Source organism: Nerophis ophidion, linkage group LG05, assembly GCF_033978795.1.
Source record: "Nerophis ophidion isolate RoL-2023_Sa linkage group LG05, RoL_Noph_v1.0, whole genome shotgun sequence".
In the NCBI taxonomy this organism is placed as follows: Eukaryota; Metazoa; Chordata; class Actinopteri; order Syngnathiformes; family Syngnathidae; genus Nerophis; species Nerophis ophidion.
In genome coordinates this window covers 23,494,370-23,516,230 of record NC_084615.1, presented here as the reverse complement: position 1 = coordinate 23,516,230, position 21,861 = coordinate 23,494,370, and the positions used below count along the sequence as shown (strand labels likewise).

At 39.0% G+C, this 21,861-nt stretch overlaps 1 protein-coding gene across 2 annotated transcripts in view; it reads right to left on the bottom strand.

Annotated features, from left to right (window-relative positions):
- Positions 1 to 21,861, bottom strand: part of LOC133552827 (probable E3 ubiquitin-protein ligase MID2) — a 295,874-nt gene that overhangs the window by 119,916 nt on the left and 154,097 nt on the right. Inside the window, exons 3-4 of one of the 2 annotated variants that reach the window (XM_061900337.1) lie at positions 4,182 to 4,247; positions 1,173 to 1,268 (exon numbers count right to left, since the gene is read on the bottom strand). In XM_061900337.1, coding sequence (XP_061756321.1) covers positions 1,173 to 1,268; positions 4,182 to 4,247 — 162 coding nt within the window. The remainder of the gene's footprint in view (positions 1 to 1,172; positions 1,269 to 4,181; positions 4,248 to 21,861) is intronic. The other variant, XM_061900338.1, reaches the window with a different exon arrangement.

Here is a 21,861-nt window from a genome sequence, read left to right as displayed (position 1 = left end):
AGATCAACCAGTAAATTGAGAGCTTTGCCTTCCGGCCCAGCTGCTTCTTCACCACAATGGATCAATACAGCATCCGCATTACTGAAGACGCCGCACCGATCCACCTGTCGACCTCACAATCCACTCTTCCCTCACTCGTGAACAAGACTCCGAGGTACTTGGGCCAAGATCTCCTTCCCAACCCGGAGATGGCACTCCACCCCTTTCCGGGCGAGAACCCTGGACTCGGCAGCGAACCGATCCAGTGAGAGCTGAAGATCCTGGCCAGATGAAGCCATCAGGACCACATCATCTTCAAAAAGCAGAGACCCAATCCTGCAGCCCCCAAACCAGATCTCCTCAATGCCCTGACTGCGCCTAGAAATTATGTCCATAAAAGTTATGAATAAAATCGGTGACAAAGGGCAGCCTTGGCGGAGTCCAACCCTCACTGGAAACGGGTCCGACTTACTGCGGGCGATGCGGACCAAGCTCTGACACTGATCATACAGGGAGCGGACCGCCAGAATCAGACAGTCCGATACCCCATACTCTCTGAGCACTCCCCACAGGACTTCCCGAGGGACACGGTTCGAATGCCTTCTCCAAGTCCACAACGCACATGTAGACTGGTTGGGCAAACTCCCATGCACCCTCAAGGACCCTGCCGAGAGTATAGAGCTGGTCCACAGATCCACGACCAGGACGAAAACCACACTGTTCCTCCTTAATCCGAGGTTCGACTATGCGGCGTCTGCAGACAAAAATGAATGCATTCCATTTTGGAATAAGGGTGTGACATAAGATACCCAGGATCTCTTACTTCTTCAGATGAGGATAGAAGTTAGCATAGGAACATGTGCTTGTTAACACAACCCATTTTTGGGCATCGAACTCACCTTGAACGCATTTTTGTGTGAACTAAATCTTCAAAGGCAGCCTCGCGCATGGGGTCTTCCGGTAAACTACGACCATATATGGACATATCCACTGACGTAACAGTGGCAAAATACGTCACAATTCTCAAATTCCAAACGGCTAGTCTGCAACAATGCTTGTTTGTTTTATTAGTATCTCTGCTTCCGGCATGGTTTGACATTATTATTTTATTTTACATTAATGGGCATCCCAAATACACAAATAGCTAGGGAGTGGTAATGTCATAGTACGACCCCTTTAATGATGCTGCATACCTCAACCTGTTGACAGATCTGGATGAGCTTGGCCATTTGGTTCTCCAGTTCACTGTTCCTCTTCACCAGGTTGGTCAAGTTGTTCTCCAAGGTTTGCTGTTGAAATGGAGAAGGGGAAAACCAGGGTCAACATCGGGACAAAAAAAGTAGCAAGCTAAGAACATGAGCATGTTGTGTTACTATGACAACATCTAAGAATGTGAATCCTGAGAAAATGAGTGACTTCTCAAACATTTAGTTGAGGTTATAGCAAATAAATAAAATAATAAAAAAAAAGTCAAAGCTACAGGCGGTTGTACTGTGTAATGAAGAGATGATCCACAGGCGGTTGTACTGTATAATAACAAAAAATAATAAAAAAGGCCAAGCTAAAGGCAGTTGTACGGTATAAAAATAAAAAATAAAACAGTAAGAGCTACAGGCGGTTGTACTGTATAATAATGAAAAATAATAAAAAAGTCAAAGCTACAGGCGGTTGCACTGTATAATAAAAAATAATAATAAAACAGTCAAAGTTATAGGCGGTTGTACTGTGGAATAAAACATGATAAACAGGCGGTTGTACCGTATAAAAAAAATAAAAATAATAAAACAGTCGAAGCTTAAGGTGGTTGTACTGTGTAATAAAACATGATTCACAGGCAGTTGTACTGTATAATAATAAAATATAATAAAAAAGTCAAAGCTACAGGCGGTTGTACTGTATAATGATACAAAATAATAAAGCAGTCAAAGTTAGAGTCGGTTGTACTGTGGAATAAAACATGATAAACAGGCGGGTGTACTGTATAAAAATAAACAATAATAAAACAGTCAGAGCTACACGCGGCTGTACTGTGTGATAGTAAAAAAAAATTAAAACAGTCAAAGCTGCAGTCGGTTGTACTGTGAAAGGAAACATGATAAACAGGCGGTTGTACTGTATAATGATAAAAAAAATAATAAAACATACAGAGCTACAGGTGGCTGTACTGTATAATAATAAAAAAAATAAAAAAAGCCAAAGCTACAGTCAGTTGTACTGTGTAACAAAACATGATAACAGGCAGTGGTAATGTATAATAATGAAAAAATAATAAAACAGTCAAAACTTAAGGCAGTTTTACTGTGTTATAAAACATGATTCACAGGGAGTTGTACTGTATAATAATAAAACATAATAAAAAAGTCAAAGCTGCAAGCGGTTGTACTGTATAATACAAAATAAAACAGTCAAAGCTACGGTCAGTTGTACTGTGGAATAAAACATGATAAGTGATTGCACTGTATAATAATAAAACATAAAACAATCAAAGCTACAGGCGGTTGTACGTTATAATAATAAAAAAATAATAAAATAAGTTAAAGCTACAGCCGGTTGTATTGTGTAATAATAAAAAATAATACAACAGTCAAAGCCACAGGCGGTCCTACTATGTAATAAAACATGATTAACAGGCATTTTTACTGTATAATAATAAATAAAAAAATCCACGCTTCAAGTGGTTGCACTGTATATTAATACAAAATAATAAAACAATCAAAGCTACAGTTGGTTGTACTGTGGGAGAAAACATGATAAACAGGCGGTTGTACTGTAAAATGATAAAAAAATAATAAGAAAGTTAAAGCCACAGGCGATTGTACTGTATATTAATACACAATAATAAAACAGTCAAAGCTACAGTCGGTTGTACTGTGGAAGAAAACATGATAAACAGGCGGTTGTACTGTATAGTAATAAAACACAATAAAACAGTCAAAGCTACAGGTGGTCGTACTGTCTAATAAAACATAATTCAAAGGCATTTTTACTGTATAATAACAATAATAAAAAAATAAAGTCCATGCTACAGGCGGATGCACTGTATAATAATACAAAATAATAAAACAGTCAAAGCTAAAGGCTGTTGTACTGTAAAATAATAAAACATACTAAAAAAGTCAAAGCTACAGGCGGCTATACTGTATGACACAAAATAATAAAACAGTCAAAGATACAGTCGGTTTTACTGTGGAATAAAACATGATAAAAAGGCGGTTGTACTGTATAATAATAAAAAATAATAAAACATACAGAGCTACAGGTGGTTGTACTGTGTAATAGTAATATAAAATAATAAAATAGTCAAAACTACAGTCGGTTGTACTGTGTAATAAAACATGATCAACTGGCGAATCTACTGTATAATAATACAAAATAATAAAACAGTCAAAAGCTACATGCGGTCGTACTGTGTAATAAAACATGATAAACAAGGTTGTACTGTATAAAAATTAAAAAATAATAAAACAGTCAAAGCTACAGGCGGTCGTACTGTGTAATAAAACATGATCAACAGGCGGTTGTACTGTATAATAAAAAATAATAAAACAGTCAGAGCTACAGGCGGTTGTACTGTGTAATAATAAACAATAATAAAAAAGTCAAAGCTACAGGCGGTTGTACTGTGTAATAATAAACAATAATAAAACAGTCAAAGCTACAGGCGGTGGTACTGTGTAATAAAACATGATCAACAAGGTTGTACTGTATAATAATGAAAAAATAATAAAACATTCAAAGCTACAGGCGGTCGTACTGTGTAATAAAACATGATCCCTTTCGAAACAAAACCAATGAGCTCACATGAATTAAATGATCAAAAAGCCCAATGACCTTGACTGTTTCCCAGAGTACAAAACAAAAATAGACTCCAACGCACGTGCAACTACAAAAACATGTAAATGGCAAACAAGTGACGCCACAAATAGAAGTGATGTTCAAAGGATACAAAATCAAGAATGGAGGCGGTGGCGGGCAGAAAAAAATAACATCTGTGACGAGAACAAAGCATCAGACCAGCGGCAGGTGTTGGTCGGGTTCATGCCAGGGAAAGGGGAATGGGTTTGGACCCCCACCTGGCCACCGCTAACACTATCCAGGCTCTCCTCCATACCGCTTAGCCATTAATAATCAATGCATCATCTTAGCCGTGCGGGCGGGTGAGGGTGGGATGGTTCAAGGTGGTAAGTTGGTAAAAGACTCACCGCAGCACTTGTCTTTGAAGCCGTCATTACCGCGTCTGACACTCTGCCCGGGCTCACCTGATAAGCCTACAAACACACACACAAACCCGCGTGAGTGTACACACAGACCAGCCCTGCCTGTTTCTACTACACAACAATGGCAGGACGCCACTGGGCTGGCGAAAATACACTTAATATGGATCGGATGTATTAAAAACACTGGTGTTTGTGTGTGTGTGTGTGTGTGCCTGCAAGATTGAAAAAACAAAACAGACGGTCTTGGAGTGGAACTCATTTGGCGCCACTTGTTAGTTTCCGAATATAAGACGTGTGTTTTGTTTCTTTTTCTACTAAAAACAATATTAGGGATGGGAATATAACAACTCGTGAGTAGAGATGTTCGATAATATCGGGCGATAAATGCTTTAAATCGTAATATCGGAAATGATCGGTATCGGTTCCGAAAAGTACAATTTATGACTTTTTAAGACGCCGCTGTACGGAGTAAAAATAATTTTTCAATTAGACAAATAAAAATATATATACTGCTTGAAATTGCATGCCTTTTGAACTTTAAAATAATCCATTATTGCAAGAAATATTCCAGTATATTATGATACTTTCCCAAAAATGTTTGTCAACATATAAAATAAATGCTTAATATCTACTTGACTTATGATTGTACAGCAAACTACCAATAAAATTGATAAAAAATGACAATGTTATGGTCTTCTTTATAGCATATTACTGTAAATTGAGAAAAACTAAAACACTTTTGCGTTAAAATTCTGGTGCATGGTCAGGATTGTACTACCTCTGCCTCAATTTGAGCCAGAAATAACCCTGGTATTCATGCATAATACACTCATTCATCATGGTTATATTTCTCTTTGTCGGTTTCCCAAACCTGTACAAAATAGGATTTAGCATTCTCTGCACAATTCTACAACATAAGCAAAGATGAATAGGTATGTCATAGGTAGTAGAGATGTCCGATATTATTGGCTGATAAATGCTATTAAATGTAAAATCAGGGGATTATGGGTATCGGTTTCAAAAAGTAAAATTAATGACTTTTTAAAACGCCGCTGTATGTCATTTTCAATGACTGCAGAAAGTTGGTTGTGCAAGGAGGAACCAAGACGTCTTCCTTTAATACGAGCAATTTGATTTCCCACTTCTTCAAGAATCATAAGGAGATACACGATGAAAACAAGCGGAAAATGGATAAAAAGCAAACCCCCCAAAAAAGTGGTTGCTTAAAGACTCTGCCGAGAAAAAACAAAAATACAACAAAAAACACCCAAGGGCGAAAGCCCACGTTGTGGTCAGGGATAGTCTGCCCTGCATGGCGCAGACTTTGCAGCTTGCAGTGAACGGAGCTGCCCTGTCTCAACGCAGCATTTCAGAAGCTCTGGCTGACTGGTAGGCCACTTCAAGCACTCACCACTAGCTTGCAGTACATTTTTGTTATTCATAAAAATACATTAGAGCAGGGCAGATTGTGCCCGGTTTATAATTTCCTGTTATACAGTATGCCAGGCACTCTTGCACTGAAGGAGGACTACTGTATGTTATTGTTTACTTTACTACTCTAGTATACTCTGGACTGATGCTGTGTGCCTTCATTGTTGTGTAGCTGTTGTTTTGAGGCATGTTTAAATAAAAAAAAAAACACTTTGTGAAAGTCAAGGTATAGTTTTTCCCATAGTTGTAGCTCAGTGGTCACCAACCTTTTTGAAACCAAGAGCTACTTCTTGGGTACTGATTAATGCAAAGGGCTACCATTTTGATACACACTTAAATAAATTGCCAGAAATAGCCAATTTGCTCAATTTATGTTTAATAAATATATATATATATATATATATATATATATATATATATATATATATATATATAAATGGGTATTTCTGTCTGTCATTCCGTCGTACAATTTTTTTCCTTTTACTGAAGGTTTTTTTGTAGAGAATAAATGATGAAAAAAACACTTAATTGAACGCTTTAAAAGAGGAGAAAACAGGAAAAAAATTCAAATTAAAATTTGAAACACAGTTTATCTTCAATTTCGACTCTTTAAAATTCAAAATTCAACCGAAAAAAAGAAGACAAAAAGTAGCTAATTCGAATCTTTTGGAAACAATTTAAAAAAATAATTTATGGAACATCATTAGTAATTTTTCCTGATTAAGATTAATTTTAGAATTTTGATGACATGTTTTAAATATGTTAAAATCCAATTTGCATTTTGTTAGAATATATAACAAATTGGACCAAGCTGTATTTCTAACAGACAAATAATTATTTCTTCTAGATTTTCCAGAACCAAAATTTTAAAAGAAATTCAAAAGACTTTGAAATACGATTCAAATTTGATTCTACAGATTTTCTACATTTGCCAGACTATTTTTTTTTTTATTTCAATCATGATAAGTTTGAAGAAATATTTCATAAATATTCTTCTTCGAAAAAACTAACTAAAACGAAGAATTAAATTAAAATGTATTTATTATTATTTACAATAAAGAAATAAAAATACTTGAACATTGATTTAAATTGTCAGGGAAGAAGAGGAAGGAATTTAAAAGGTAAAAAGGTATATGTGTTTAAAAATCCTAAAATCATTTTTTTTCTCTAAATTTCTGAAAGTTATAAGAAGCAAAGTAAAAAAAATAATGAATTTATTTAAAAAAGTGAACATTAAGTCTTTAAAATATTTTCTTGGATTTTCAAATTCTATTTGAGTTTTGTCTATCTTAGAATTAAAAAATGTCGAGCAAAGCGAGTGCTGCTATTTGAGCTTTTTGTAGAACAGGCCAGCGGGCGACTCATCTGGTCCTTACGGGCTACCTGGTGCCCGCGGGCACCGCGTTGGTGACCCTTGTTGTAGTGGGTATCAGGATTATCTCAGGGAGAGCAAGTTCTAAATTCCAAACTGCTGTTTTGAGGCATGTTGAAAAATATAATGCACTTTGTGACTTCAATAGTACTTATGGCAGTGCCATGTTGGCACTTTTTTCCATAACTTGAGTTGATTTATTTTGGAAAACATTGTTACATTGTTTAATGCATCCAGCGGGGCATCACAACAAAATTAGGCATAATAATGTGTTAATTCCACGACTGTATATATCGGCATCGGTTGATATCAGAATCGGTAATTAACAGTTGGACAATATCGGAATATCGGCAAAAAAGCCATTCTCGGACATTTCTAAAAGATAGTGGTTATAGTCTGGTGCCCTCAAATAATTAGCACCAGCAGGGTGGGTGGAAGAGAGAAAAACAGAGTTTAAAGAAAAGGGGACACAAAATGACAATTTTTAGTGGAATAAAAACGATGTAGTCATTTGTATGCTGAAGTCCAAGATGTAAAATAATCCCAAAGCCCTGCATCTCTCTGAGAGATGGTAGGTGTCCACTTCTCAGGGCAGCCATGTGTGCTATTGTTCACTTGATATCTTTTAATGCTGCAGGCTGGGACTGTTTTGTCAAAATCAAATCAAAAGAATACTGTGTATTGTGGCGACGTATCTGTTATGAAACTCACGCCATCCAAAAGAAGAAGAACAATTGGAAACAATGGGGGAGGGGAGTGAGTAATTGCATTTCAGTTGCTTGAGACGAAAGATGTCTGATAACATCGGCTTGCTGATATCATGGGCCGATAAATGCTTTAAAATGTGATATCAGAAATTATCGGTTTCAAAAGTAAAATTTAAGACTTTAAAACGCTGCTGTACGGAGTGGTACACGGATGTAGGGAGAAGCACTGAGCGCCAATAAACCTTTGCGTGCCGGCCCAATCAAATAATATTTTCGGCTTTACACACACACAAGTGAATGCAAAGCATATTTATTCAACAGCCATACAGGTCACACTGAGGGTGGCTGTATAAACAACTTTAACACTGTTACAAATATGCGCCACACTGTGAACCCACACCAAACAAGAATGACAAACACATTTCGGGAGAACATCCGCACCGTAACACAACATAAACAAAACGGAATAAATACCCAGAACACGTTGCATCCCTAACTCTTCCGGGACGCTACAATATACACCCCCCGCTATCCCCAAACCCAAACATGTCCCAAATTCCAAGCTGCTGTTTTGAGGCATGTTAAAAAGAATAATGCACTTTGTGGTGACTTCAATAATAAATATGGCACTGCCATGTCGGCATTTATTTTCCATAACTTGAGTTGATTTATTTTGGAAAACTTTGTTTATTGTTTAGTGCATTCAGCGGGGTATCGGTTGATATCGGAATTGGTAATTAATGAAGAGTAATTAAGAGTTGGACAATATCGGATATCTCTAGTTACAACCTGATCATACTTTGTCGTCATTGTGTCCCTTATCATGTATTGTCTGTTTCTCCAGGCTTTATGACATTAGAAGAACTGTGCGTCATGGAAATATCCTGTATTGTTTTTCAAAGCATGGTGGCGCTATCTGTGCAAAAAGCTTCCATCTTGATGGCAACACCTTGAGTCAGGAGTCATAGTAGTTTGAGTCTGGCAGACATAAATGTGTTGTATCAGGCCGGGAGCTACAAACCCCGTTTCCATATTAGTTTGGAAATTGTGTTGGATGTAAATATAAACGGATATATCCATCCATCCATCCATTTTCTACCGCTTATTCCCTTTCGGGGTCGCGGGGGGCGCTGGCGCATATCTCAGCTACAATCGGGCGGAAGGCGGGGTACACCCTGAACAAGTCGCCAGCTCATCGCAGGGCCAACACAGATAGACAGACAACATTCACACTCACATTCACACACTAGGGCCAATTTAGTGTTGCCAATCAACCTATCCCCAGGTGCATGTCTTTGGAAGTGGGAGGAAGCCGGAGTACCCGGAGGGAACCCACGCATTCACGGGGAGAACATGCAAACTCCACACAGAAAGATCCCGAGCCTGGATTTGAACCCAGGACTGCAGAACCTTCGTATTGTGAGGCAGACGCATTAACCCCTCTACCACCGTGAAGCCCCTAAATGGATACAATGATTTGCAAATCCCTTTCAACCCATATTCAGTTGAAAGCACTACAAATACAAGATACTAGATGTTCAAACTCATAAACTTTTTTTTTTTTTTTAAATAATTAAGTTAGAATTTCATGGCTGCAACACGTGCCAACGTAGTTGGGAAAGGGCATGTTCACCACTGTGTTACATCACCTTTTCTTTTAACAACACTCAATACACGTTTGGTAACTGAGTAAACTAATTGTTGAAGCTTTGAAGGTGGAATTCTTTCCCATTTTTGTTTTATGTAGAGCTTCAGTCGTATTTTACACTTCATAATGCCCCACACATTTTCGATGGGAGACAAGTCTGGACTGCAGGCGGGCCAGAAAGGTAGAGCACTCTTTTTTTTATGAAGCCACGCTGTTGTAACACATGCAGAATGTGGCTTGGCATTGTCTTGCTGAAATAAGCAGGGGCGTCCATGAAAAAGACGGAGCTTAGATGGCAGCACAAGTTGTTCCAAAACCTGTATGTACCTTTCAGTTTTAATGGTGCCTTCACAGATGTGTAAGTTACCCATTTCTTGGTTACTAATGCACCCCCATACCATCACAGATGCTGGCTTTTGAACTTTGCGTCGATAACAGTCTGGATGGTTCGTTTCCCCTTTGGTCAGGATGACACTATTTCGAATATTTCCAAAAACAATTTGAAATGTGGCATCGTCAGACCACAGAACACTTTTCCACTTTGCATCGGTCCATCTTAGATGATCTCGGGCCCAGAGAAGTCGGCGGCGTTTCTGGATGTTGTTGATAAATGGCTTTCGCTTTGCATAGTAGAGCTTTAACTTTCACTTACAGATGTAGCGACAAACTGTATTTAGTGACAGTGGTTTTCTGAAGTGTTCCTGAGCCCATGTGGTGATATCCTTTAGAGATTGGTGTCGGTTTTTGATACAGAGCCGTCTGAGGGATCGAAGGTCACGGTCATTCAATGTTGGTTTCCGGCCATGCTGCTTACGTGGAGTGATTTTTCCAGATTATCTGAACATTTTGGTGATATTATGGACCGTAGATGTTGAAATCCCTAAATTTCTTGCAATTGCACTTTGAGAAGCGTTGTTCTTAAACTGTTTAACTATTTGCTCACGCAGTTGTGGACAAAGGGGTGTACCTCGCCCCATCCTTTCTTGTGAAAGACTGAGCATTTTTTGAGAAGCTGATTTTATACCCAATCATGGCACCCGCCGGTTTTCCAATTAGCCTGCACACCTGTGGGATGTTCCAAATAAGTGTTTGATGAGGATTCCTCAACTTTATCAGTATTTATTGCCACTTTTCCCAACTTCTTTGTCACGTGTTGCTGGCAAAAAAATGTTTATCAGTTTGAACATCAAATATGTTGTCTTTGTAGCATATTCAACTGAATATGGGTTGAAAAGGATTTGCAAATCATTGTATTCTGTTTATATTTACATCAAACACAATTTCCCAACTCATATGGAAACGGGGTTTGTACAAGCAGCAACCTGGTCGGAAGTCGGAATCTGTAAGCAAGAGTCGGACAATATCGGCGAAAAAGCCATTATCGGACATCTCTACTTGAGACACGTAATTGTGCTTTCAGAAGGTCGGTATTAGCGTGAGGTGATGTCATCTACGGCCTCAGCCAGCATCGGGCATGAAGGCGATGGGACTCCAGGATGGAAATGGTCCCGTGCTGAGGCACCACAGACTGGTCGGAACTTTCATTCAGGGTCCAAACATCCCTTTTGTCCTTGTCTGTCTTTCACACAGCAACACCACCTCTCTCTTGAACGTTCACTCCCTCTGGATTACGCCTTTTCAGCTTTTTTTCTGTCACAACAGCAGCACATTCAGATTGGATCCCCGCCTACCCAAAACCTCCATATTACATCATGATGTTGAAAAGGGCAGTGGTGTCAAGTTTTCTACGCATGAGTCGTCTTCTCTTCGAATTACAGAACAGTTTATCAGCCATCCAGCCGTGGGTACACAATCAGACCAGGGCTGCATCATATAATCTTCAATTTGGACTGGAGAGTGTGATTACCCACCTATGTAGGGACTAGGGTTGTACGGTATAACGGTACAACTATAGCAGCGGGGTAGTAATGAATCAAAAATGGGACTATACTCTGTCTGAAAAGTGGCGGTTCATCATATTTTTACAGTCATGACTGCGCGTCATGACATTGCTGGTTTTATAAGGAGAGGAGCATGTTCGGCGGCACACGCACACCAAGTACTTACAAGCAGACACAGTGTGTAGACAGGAAAGGGAGAATGGATGCATTTTGGCTTAAAAATTAACAATAAAGGTGAAGTTGTAACACTCAGGAAGAGGTGCTTTAACCTTCGTCTTGTGTTAGGGTCAGCACCGACCCGTTTTATCTAAATGCATAAAATAACCACATACAGTAAATGTATTTGTTTGCATCAAGGCTTTTTGACTTTGTCAGAAACTTCTATTAAAACAAATTAAAAGTTTTTTTTTTTTTCACTAAATTATAAAACGCTCTGGTTGAAATTATGGCCTAAAGCAGGGGTCGGGAACCTTTTTGGCTGAGAGAGCCATGAAAGCCAAATATTTCACAATGTATTTCCGTAAGAGCCATATAACATTTTTCAACACTGAATACAACTAAATTCGTGCATTTTTAAGTATGACCAACATTTGTAGAGTAAAATTAGTCTCTTATTCTTTTTAACAACGTTGTTATTATAAAAGTTAACCAATAATACATATAATACTTCTTACCATTAATGCGACATCTTGAACAGGTGCGGTAGAAAACGGATCGTTGGATTAAAATGCATGAGAATTTTTTTATAATTTGAACGTTATTTTTGAAACTGTGATTACCAGCGGAATTATTCATTACTTATCGTGTTAAGCAATGTCAGCTCAGATTTATCTGAGAGCCATATGCAGTTGTCTGGCTCTAGAGCCATAGGTTCCCTACCCCTGGTTTAAGCATTAGACACCTTTTTACCTGCACGCTTCCGCCCGCTGTTTCGCACATCTACAAAACAATTAGCTACCGACTGTCACCTACCGATATGGAAGAGTATTACACGGTTACTCGGTATAGCTCGGTTGGTAGAGTGGCCGTGCTAGCAACCTGAGGGTTCCAGGTTCGATCCCCGCTTCAGCCATCCTAGTCACTGCCGTTGTGTCCTTGGGCAAGACACTTTACACACCTGCCCCCAGTGCCACCCACACTGGTTTAAATGTAACTTAGATAGTGGGTGTCACTTTGTAAAGCGATTTGAGTCACTAGAGAAAAGCGCTATATAAATATAATTATCTGAGAGCCATATGTAGTCATCAAAAGAGCCACATCTGGCTCTAGAGCCATAGGTTCCCTACCCCTGGCCTGAAATAAAATAGATAATCAAGCAATAATTAGAGCCAAAACTGAACACATTGAAAGCCAGCTCCTCTAAGAATCATGTGAGCCTTAGGGGATTCTCATTTAACCTTGTTATCCAGTACAAAAACAAATAAAGAGGTCAATTCAGTGTAAAACTATTAAAATGAGAAAAAATAAACAAAATATTTTTATTTAAGAGATGTGCTCTAATACCCTTCAGTGATAGTCAGTTAACACAACAACCTTTATTTATTTATATGATTCTCTTGAGGTTCATTTGACCATTTTTGTAATTGAAATTGAGGGTTGTAGTACTGACAAAAAAAGGCCCAATGGCCCACACCAAAAATATTAAAACCAATATTTTCATGGATAAAGAAGCTTAACGAGGTAACCAAGAGAGGAGAAACTAATTGGATGATAGATAATTGTTTGAAGTGTATTCTACAGCTAATTTAAGTCATGGGTCAAAACTGAGCCATTAACATAAGAGATGGTAACAGAAAGCTAACACAAGAGCAGTGGTGTCAAACTCAAATACAGAGCGGGCCAAAATTTAAAACTGAACAAAGCCACGGGCCGAGGTTGAACAAATTAACCCTTTAATAGGGACCCAAAAAAGTTTTGCATTGAATATTGACCAAACAAGGCTTATATAACTTTATAGTGACATGCAAAATCCAGTTTCAAATAATAATAATTAAAAAATATCAATGGCATATCAAATAAAATAAAAACACAAATTTAATGCCTTTTTTTGGCCGTTGGGGCGGGGTTTAGTGGTAGCGGGGGTGTATATTGTAGCGTCCCTGAAGAGTTACTGATGCAAGGGGTTCTGGGTATTTGTCCGGGTGTGTTTATGTTGTGTTACCGTGCGGATGTTCTCCCGAAATGTGTTTGTCATTCTTGTTTGCTGTGGGTTCACAGTGTGGCGCATATTTGTAACAGTGTTAAACTTGTTTAGACGGCCACCCTCAGTGTGACCTGTATGGCTGTTGACCAAGTATGCCTTGCATACACTCGTGTGTGTGTGTGTATGAGCCGCATATATTATGTGAGTGGGCCGGCATGCTGTTTTATGGAAGAAAAGCGGACGTGGCGACATTTAGAGAACGCCAAAAGCAGTGCTTTTACGGCCCGCCCCCAATATTATTGTCCGGGTGGAAATCGGGAGAAATTCTGGAGGAGCACTGAACTTCCGGAGTCTCCCGGGAAAATTGGGAGGGTTGACGAGTATAAGTATTAGCGGTGAATGTGGTGTTACAGCGGCGGGCCAGCTCTAATGTTAATTTGATATTGCCTCAAGGGCCAAATGAAATTACACGGCGGGCCAAATTTGGCCCGCGGGCCAGAGTTTGACGCCCATGCACAAGAGGAAGGTTGTGAGTTCAAACCCCGGCCGAGTCATACCAAAGACTATAAAAATGGGACCTATTACCTCCCTGCTTGGCACTCAGCATCAAGTGTTGGAATTGGGGGTTAAATCACCAACAATTATTCCCGGGCGTGGCACCGTTGCTGCTCACTGCTCCCCTCACCTCCCAGGTGGTGATCAAGGGGATGGGTCAGATGCAGAGGACACATTTCACCACACCTAGTGTGTGTGTGTGTGTGTGACAATCATTGGTACTTTAACTTTTTAACTCTAAATAAAGCGAGTTTTTTTTACAAGTGTCATCCCTGCAGGCATACTTGCCAACCTTGAAACCTCCGAATTTGGGAGATGGGAGGGGGGAGGTGTATATATTTATATAAGTATATAAGTATTTCTTATATATACCATATTTCCTTGAATTGCCGCCGGGGCGTTAATTAATTAAAAACCTCTTCTCACTCCTGCGTTTACCAAATGCACGCGGTAAAAGTAAACATGCACTAATTATTTTAAAATCTCTTCTCACTACGGCACTTACCAATTGTATGCAGTAAAACTTTGAGTGTAATGTAAGCTTGGACCTTAAATCCTACTGAATATCTCTAAATCTTCTTCCCTTTATGCGATTTCAAATTACCGGTATTGAAATCAGCGTCCTTTATTTTGAAAATGATGACAGGGGAAGTGTCACTAGTGATGTCACGAGTTTGACCAGGCGGTAATACTAAGCATGCGCTAATTATTTTGGGAAGCGAGTTTGACCCGGAAGTAATTCAAGGCAGGCGCATACTATATCCCCTGCGGCAATTCAAGGAAATACAATATATATAAATGATCCATTCATGAATGAGTATATCCGTTCGGCCACCGTGTTCGATGGAGAAGTCTGATCTACAAAATTTGCAGGCACCCGACCCCTTCCCCTTCGAGCTGTCCTGGATGAAATTAACTGAATTTTTCCCCAACAATTTTGGAACTTGCAAGCGTACTTCTTCTTTTTACTCGTCGTCGCCATGACTCTTCTTCGTTCTTCTGCTTCTGTTATGTTTTTGGACATTACTACGTGCCGTAGTTTGGAAGCAATGCATGATGGGAATCCGGATGTTGCGTGTCAGTGTATTAACGTGCCGGCTGGATTAAACACATGCTGAGAAATAGCTCCGTGCCTGCTTAGTTTATGGGTTATAGATAAACCTATGGATAACAAAGACTAGCATTTGTAATTGTAAATGTAATTGTATCATTTTTATTTTAATAAAAAATGAAAACGTTAGATTTGAATTATCATTGTTTTTATGATGACAGTTGTGGAGAGACGGAGCCAACGAGCCGATAGCAGGGTAGGACAAACGGCAGTCCTGCCCAACATGGCGGCCAGGGGGCGGAGTGTGCAGTGGAGCGGAGAGGCGGAACACTCTTGGAGCGACGCTGCGACAATCTGAGTCAGGTGCGTAGTTCACACACCTGCTCTCAATCCCTGCATCTTCTCCTGCAGTATAAAAGGGGAGAAGGAGGGCCAATCTGGGCAGAAGTAGGAGAGGAAACGACAGAAAACGAAGACAACGAGAGCGACCCGGAGAGAGATGAGCCCCCGCGGAAGCCGCAGCCACCGGCCACCGAAAGGCGCGCAGGAAAGGAGGTCGTGCTAGAAATTGGCGCAATCGGCTGGAACAAAAGCCTGTTTATTGAAACAATAAACAAGAGTCAAACTTGCTACAATGCGTCTTGCATCGATGGCCCATGTAACCCGCACGATGACGGCTGGAGACCTCTCAGAATGGTATTTTATGATTTTAACTTGAAATATGAACTTTTTCATGAATATTTTATTTTTGCCTTCTTGTAATCTTTTCAAAGAACTTTAAATAACCGTTTGTACAAATTGTGCTCTACAAAGCAACTTGCCTTACATCCGCAAACTCAGCATATAGTGTCCACGTTTGGTTTCCCTTCAGCTTTTCCCGAAACAACCGTATTTTCCGGACCATAGGACGCACCGGATTGTTAAGGCCTAGGTCTCCTTTAAAAGATGTTCTCCTCAAAAGGTGACAGTTAAGTTCAAGCACAAAACACATTAACTGGCAGCAAAAATACATTATTTTTTTCAATCCTGCACTGCCTTAGTTACCCCATGAAATGAAATAGTCCCGTAGCAGAATCCTTGGGCATCAGAAAGCCCCGAGGGGGAAGTATCCGACATCAAAGTATTCCCCGCCTTCTAATTAATTTGAGATCCTCCCAATGCAAAAAACACTCAGCGCGACAGAGACGCAGAAATAACTGAAGGCAAGTCAGAGATTAAAACTCACGAAGGAGCAGAAGAATAGAAGTCAGCTCGCTTTACGGTTGTTAACAAGTGGAGTATCGTCACGTCAGTAACATGAGCCTTCTGGGTAAGACTGTTTTTGTCGGAGGAGAATATTCCATGGGGGTCTTTAAAGCAAAGATGATTCTCTCATTGAAGAGCTGATGCCTTTTTGTTGTGTTGCGTGTAGTGGTGTAACGGCAGGGTTTCCCGCACATTCATTTAATTGTGGCGGCCCGCCACGAAATAATTACGGCCGCCACAAATAAAAATAAAAATTATGAGCTCAACCGCTCATAAAACAATGGGACTCTGTCTGCGAATGGAGCTTGTAGTTACATATTATACAAATATGTAAATATTATATAAATATGTATATAAATATGTACATCAAGTGTTGTAATTATATTCCAACTCCGTGTTCTTCTTGGTCATCGCCGCTGCCGTTGTGATAAATAAAGCATGATGAGTTGACTTGAAACTGTTTAATGTTGCACTTTTTATTTGTAGATGAAAAGTTTTGTCATTTTATTTAATCTGAGCAACAATTTGAGGCAGTTTAATGTTGATTAACGTGGGCAGAATTATTATAGTGTTCCCAATGTTAAAAGGATAAACCCATTGTTTACAAATTTGGTAAATAAATAACCAAAACATTTATATTTTGTTGTTTTCTTACTGTACCGAAAATGAACCGAACCGTGACCTCTAAACCGAGGTACGACAAACCAAAATTTTTGTGTACCGTTACACCCCTTGTTGCGTGGAATCTTGACACATGACCTTCAAAAGCTGTCATTTTGACCAATCGATGACACTCCCGTGACCTTTTAGTGCTAAGTGGTTGTACAACTGCATATGTTAATGACGTCTCAGAGAGAAACAAGAAGCAGGGGTTGTGAGATGAAAAAGAGAAAAGTCAAAAAGCGCCATCAACCTCCGTAACCCTCGGCTAGTCTGTTAGATTTTTTTATGGGAAAATGCCACTTGCAGATTATATTTATTTATGTTTAAGTCACATGGGGGTTAAGAATGAGCCAATTTCTCTGTTGCTTTAAAGGGCACATTGAAAATAATCACATCTGGGTCTGTTTAAACAATAGTGGACCTGCAAAAACAACTGGGAATGCTGTAATATGTAGTTAGTAAAATCACTTTATAAACAATCACTGACTGCAAACAACATTTCTGATGTCTAAATGATTTGGTAAAAGGGGTGGGGCGATATGGCCTTTTATTAATATCTCGATATTTTCGATACATGATTTATATCTGGATATTTTGCCTTAGCCTTTAATGAATGATTCATATAATCACAGCAGTATGATGATTCTATGTGTCTACATTAAAACAATCTTGTTCATACTGCATTAATATCTGCTCATTTTAAACTTCCATGCAGAAAGGGAAAACACAACTAAGACAATTTACCAAAACTGTATTTAAGCAGTGGCACAAACATTCATGTCATTTCCAAAACAGAAAGTGCAAGATTGTCAGAGACATTTTAAAACAAGCTACAAGTGCTATTTTGTGCATGATGTCGCTAAGATGACATATCAAAACAAATGGATACATGGATGATACAGCAGAGGATTGGGAGAATGTCATGTGGTCAGATTAAACCAAAATATAACTTTTTGGCATAAACTCAACTCGTCGTGTTTGGAGGAAGAAGAATACGGAGTTGCATCCCAAGAGCACCATACCTACTGTGAAGCATGGGGGTGGAAACATCATGCTTTGGGGCTGTTTTTCTGCTAAGGGGACAGGACGAATGTTAAGGAAAGAATGAATGGGGCCATGTATCGTGAGATTTTGAGCCAAAACCTCCTTCCATCAGTGAGAGCTTTGAATGGTTGACCAAATACTTATCTTCCACCATAATATACAAATAAATTCTTTAAAATTCCTACAATGTGAATTCCTGGATTTTCTTTTCACATTCTGTCCCTCACAGTTGAAGGGTATCTATGATGAAAATTACAGACCTCTGTCATCATTTTAAGTGGGAGAACTTGCACAATCGGTGGCTGACTAAATACTTTTTTGCCCCACTGTATGCCAAACCCTGACTTAGGCTGGAATGGAATTTAGTGTGCAGTTTATAACACATTGCACCATTCGGCCATTATGACTTCATCATATTTTTCAATCCTGTAACTACTTATTGCTATCAGATCCAATATATTTGCTCTCGCCTGTGTGAAACCTTCATCCGCCCGATGATTTGTGAACTACCTCCACCCCACGGACGGAGTAATACATAACAAGAAGGCCTTGCGGGTTTTTGAAATAGTTTCATCATCTGAGCGGGGATGGCTGTGTTATCTTTGTCCATTCTTATCCTCGGCAGATGATATCACCAGGTTGCTGCTTGTAGCTCCCGGCTTGATAAGACACATTTATGTCTGCCAGACTCAAACTACTATGACTCCTGACTCAAGGCGATGCCATCAAGATGGAGGCTTTTTGCACAGATAGCGCCACCATGCTTCGAACCGCAATACGTGACGTATAGTCGTAATGTTTCCATGACGCACAGTTCTTCTAATGTCATAAAGTCTGGAGAGACAGACAATACATGATAAAGGACACAATGACGACAAAGTATGATAAGGTTGTAAATAGGACTGGGCGACATGGCCTTTTTTATTAATATATCGATATTTTCAGGCCATGTCACGATACACCATATATATCTTGATATTTTGCCTTAGCCTTCAATGAACACTTGATGCATAAAATCACAGCAGTATGATGACTCTATGTGTCTACATTTAAACATTCTTCTTCATACTGCATTAATATATTCTCATTTTAAAGGGGAACATTATCACAATTTCAGAAGGGTTGAAACCAATAAAAATCAGTTCCCAGTGACTTACTTTATTTTTCGAAATTTTTTTCAAAATTTTACCCATCTTGGAATATCCCCAAAAAAAGGCTTTAAAGTGCCTGATTTTTGCTATCTGTAAATCCGCTTGTCCCTTTTCCTGTGACGTCACATAGTGATAGCAATACAAACAAACATGGCGGATATAGCAACATTAGCTCGGATTTAGACTCGGATTTCAGCGGCTTAAGCGATTCAACAGATTACGCATGTATTGACACGGAAGGTTGGAGTGTGGAGGCAGACAGCGAAAACGAAATTGAAGAAGAAACTGAAGCTATTGAGCGAATAGCTATTGAAGCTATTCGGCGATCGCCTTCTAACCAACGATTGCATTTTTTGACCACTGGAGCAATTTAAATCCGTCGATTGGTAAGTGTTTGTTTGGCATTAATAGAAAGGCTGGATGCAAATATAGCTACAAATGTGCATACAGCTAGCCTAAATAGCATGTTAGCATCAATTAGCTGGCAGTCATGCCGTGACCAAATATGTATGATTAGCACATAAGTCAATAACATCAACAAAACTCACCTTTGTGATTTCGTTGACTTTATCGTTGGAAATGCATCTGCTTTGAGTGTCGCAGGATATCCACACATGCTTGCCATTTCTGCCATGTTAGCATCGATTAGCATGCCGTGTTAATCGATGCACACTCCACGTAAGACAACTTGAATCCGTCCCTGATCGTGTTGTTACACCCTCCGACAACACACCGACGAGGCATGATGTCTCCAAGGTACGGAAAACATTCGAAAAAACGGCACATAACAGAGCTGATTTGACTTGGTGTGTGTAATGTGTTTGAGAAAATGGCGGATTGCTTCCCATTGTAACGTCACAGGGAAAAGGTCATCGCTCCGACACCCAACAATTGAAAGGTGTTTAAATCGCCAAATTCACCCTTTTAGAGTTCGGAAATCGGTTAAAAAAAACATATGGTCTTTTTTCTGCAACATCAAGGTATATATTGACGCTTACATAGGTCTGGTGATAATGGTCCCCTTTAAAATTTCATGCAGAAAGGGAAATCACAAATAAGTCAATTTACAAAACTGTATTTATTAAACAGATATTAAGCATTGGAACAAACATTCATGTATATTCCAAAACAGAAAGTGCAAGATTGTCAGACACATTTTAAAACAAGCTATGAGTGCACTTTTGTGCATGATGTCACTAAGATGACATATCAAAACAACACTAAATTAAAGTGCACTTTTTGTACAGAACGCCACTACAATAGTTTAAAACAAACAAAGTGCACTTTTGTGCATGATGTCAGTCAAAATATTTCAATAAGTGTCAAATAAAAATGAGTTGCATAATAGGAAATCAAATAGTGTATGTCTTTCACTATGTGGTAGGTTCCTGCGGACGTGATCTCCTTTTGTTGTTGAATATTTTTTTCATACAGTGTTGATGTGGAAATGGTTGCTTCGGCATTTTGTGGGTGTGGCACAGAACGGAGATGTTGACATGCAGAGTTTCAATAACTCTTCATTCTCTAGCGCAGTGGTTCTCAACCTTTTTTTTCAGTGATGTACCCCCTGAGAAATTCAAGTACCCCCTAATCAGAGCAAAGCATTTTTGGTTGAAAAAAGAGATAAATAAGTAAAATACAGCACTGTCATCAGTTTCTGATTCATTAAATTGTATAAAATATTGCTCATTTGTAGTGGTCTTTCTTGAATTATTTGGAAAAAAACATAAAAAAACAACTAAAAACGTGTTGAAAAATACACAAGGGATTCAATTATAAATAAAGATTTCTACACATAGAAGTAATCATCAAGTTAAAGTGCCCGCTTTGGGGATTGTAATAGAGATCTAGCTGGATTCATGAACTTAATTCTTAACATTTGTTCACAGAAAAGGAAATCTTTAACATCAATATTTATGGAACATGTCCACAAAAAATCTAGCTGTCAACACTGAATATTGCAATGTTGCATTTCTTTTCACATTTTATGAACTTACATTCAAATTTTGTTGAAGTATTATTCAATAAATACATTTATAAAGGATTTTTGCATTGTTACTATTTTTGGAATATTTAAAAAAAAATGTCACGTACCCCTTGACATACCTTTAAGTACCCCCATGGTACACGTACCCCCATTTGAGAACCACTGCTCTAGCGAGTGACTTTTCAAATGATGCTACACATTTGCAGTGCTGCTACTTTGTGTAGCAACGCTTTTGCCGCATATTTGACATACCGCGGTTGTCTGTTTGACATTTTTCTGCTTAAAGCCAAACCAGCGCCAGACGATGGACCCCCTGCTGTTTTTCTTGGGAATTAATTCTTCCTTCATTTGCAACCAGATTCGCACCTTCTTTCTCTTGTAGTACCACTCGCACCGCACCCTTAGCACCACAGCTAATGTTACCATGCCGCTACATCTATGCTCCGCGAGGGTGTGTCATGTGCAATGTCATGTTGCACATGACAGTATGTAAGAAGGTGCGCTCGTTTTATGTATCTGTGAGGAGAGACAACAAAGAGTGGGAAGAGCCTGTAGTGCAGGGGTCACCAACCTTTTTGAAACCAAGAGTTACTTCTTGGGTACTGATAAATGCAAAGGGCTACCAGTTTGATACACACTTAAATAAATTGCCAGAAATAGCGAATTTGCTCAATTTACCTTGAATAAATAAATCTATATGTATGAAAAATGGGTATTTCTGTCTGTCATTCCGTCGTACATTTTTTTTCCTTTTACGGAAGGTTTTT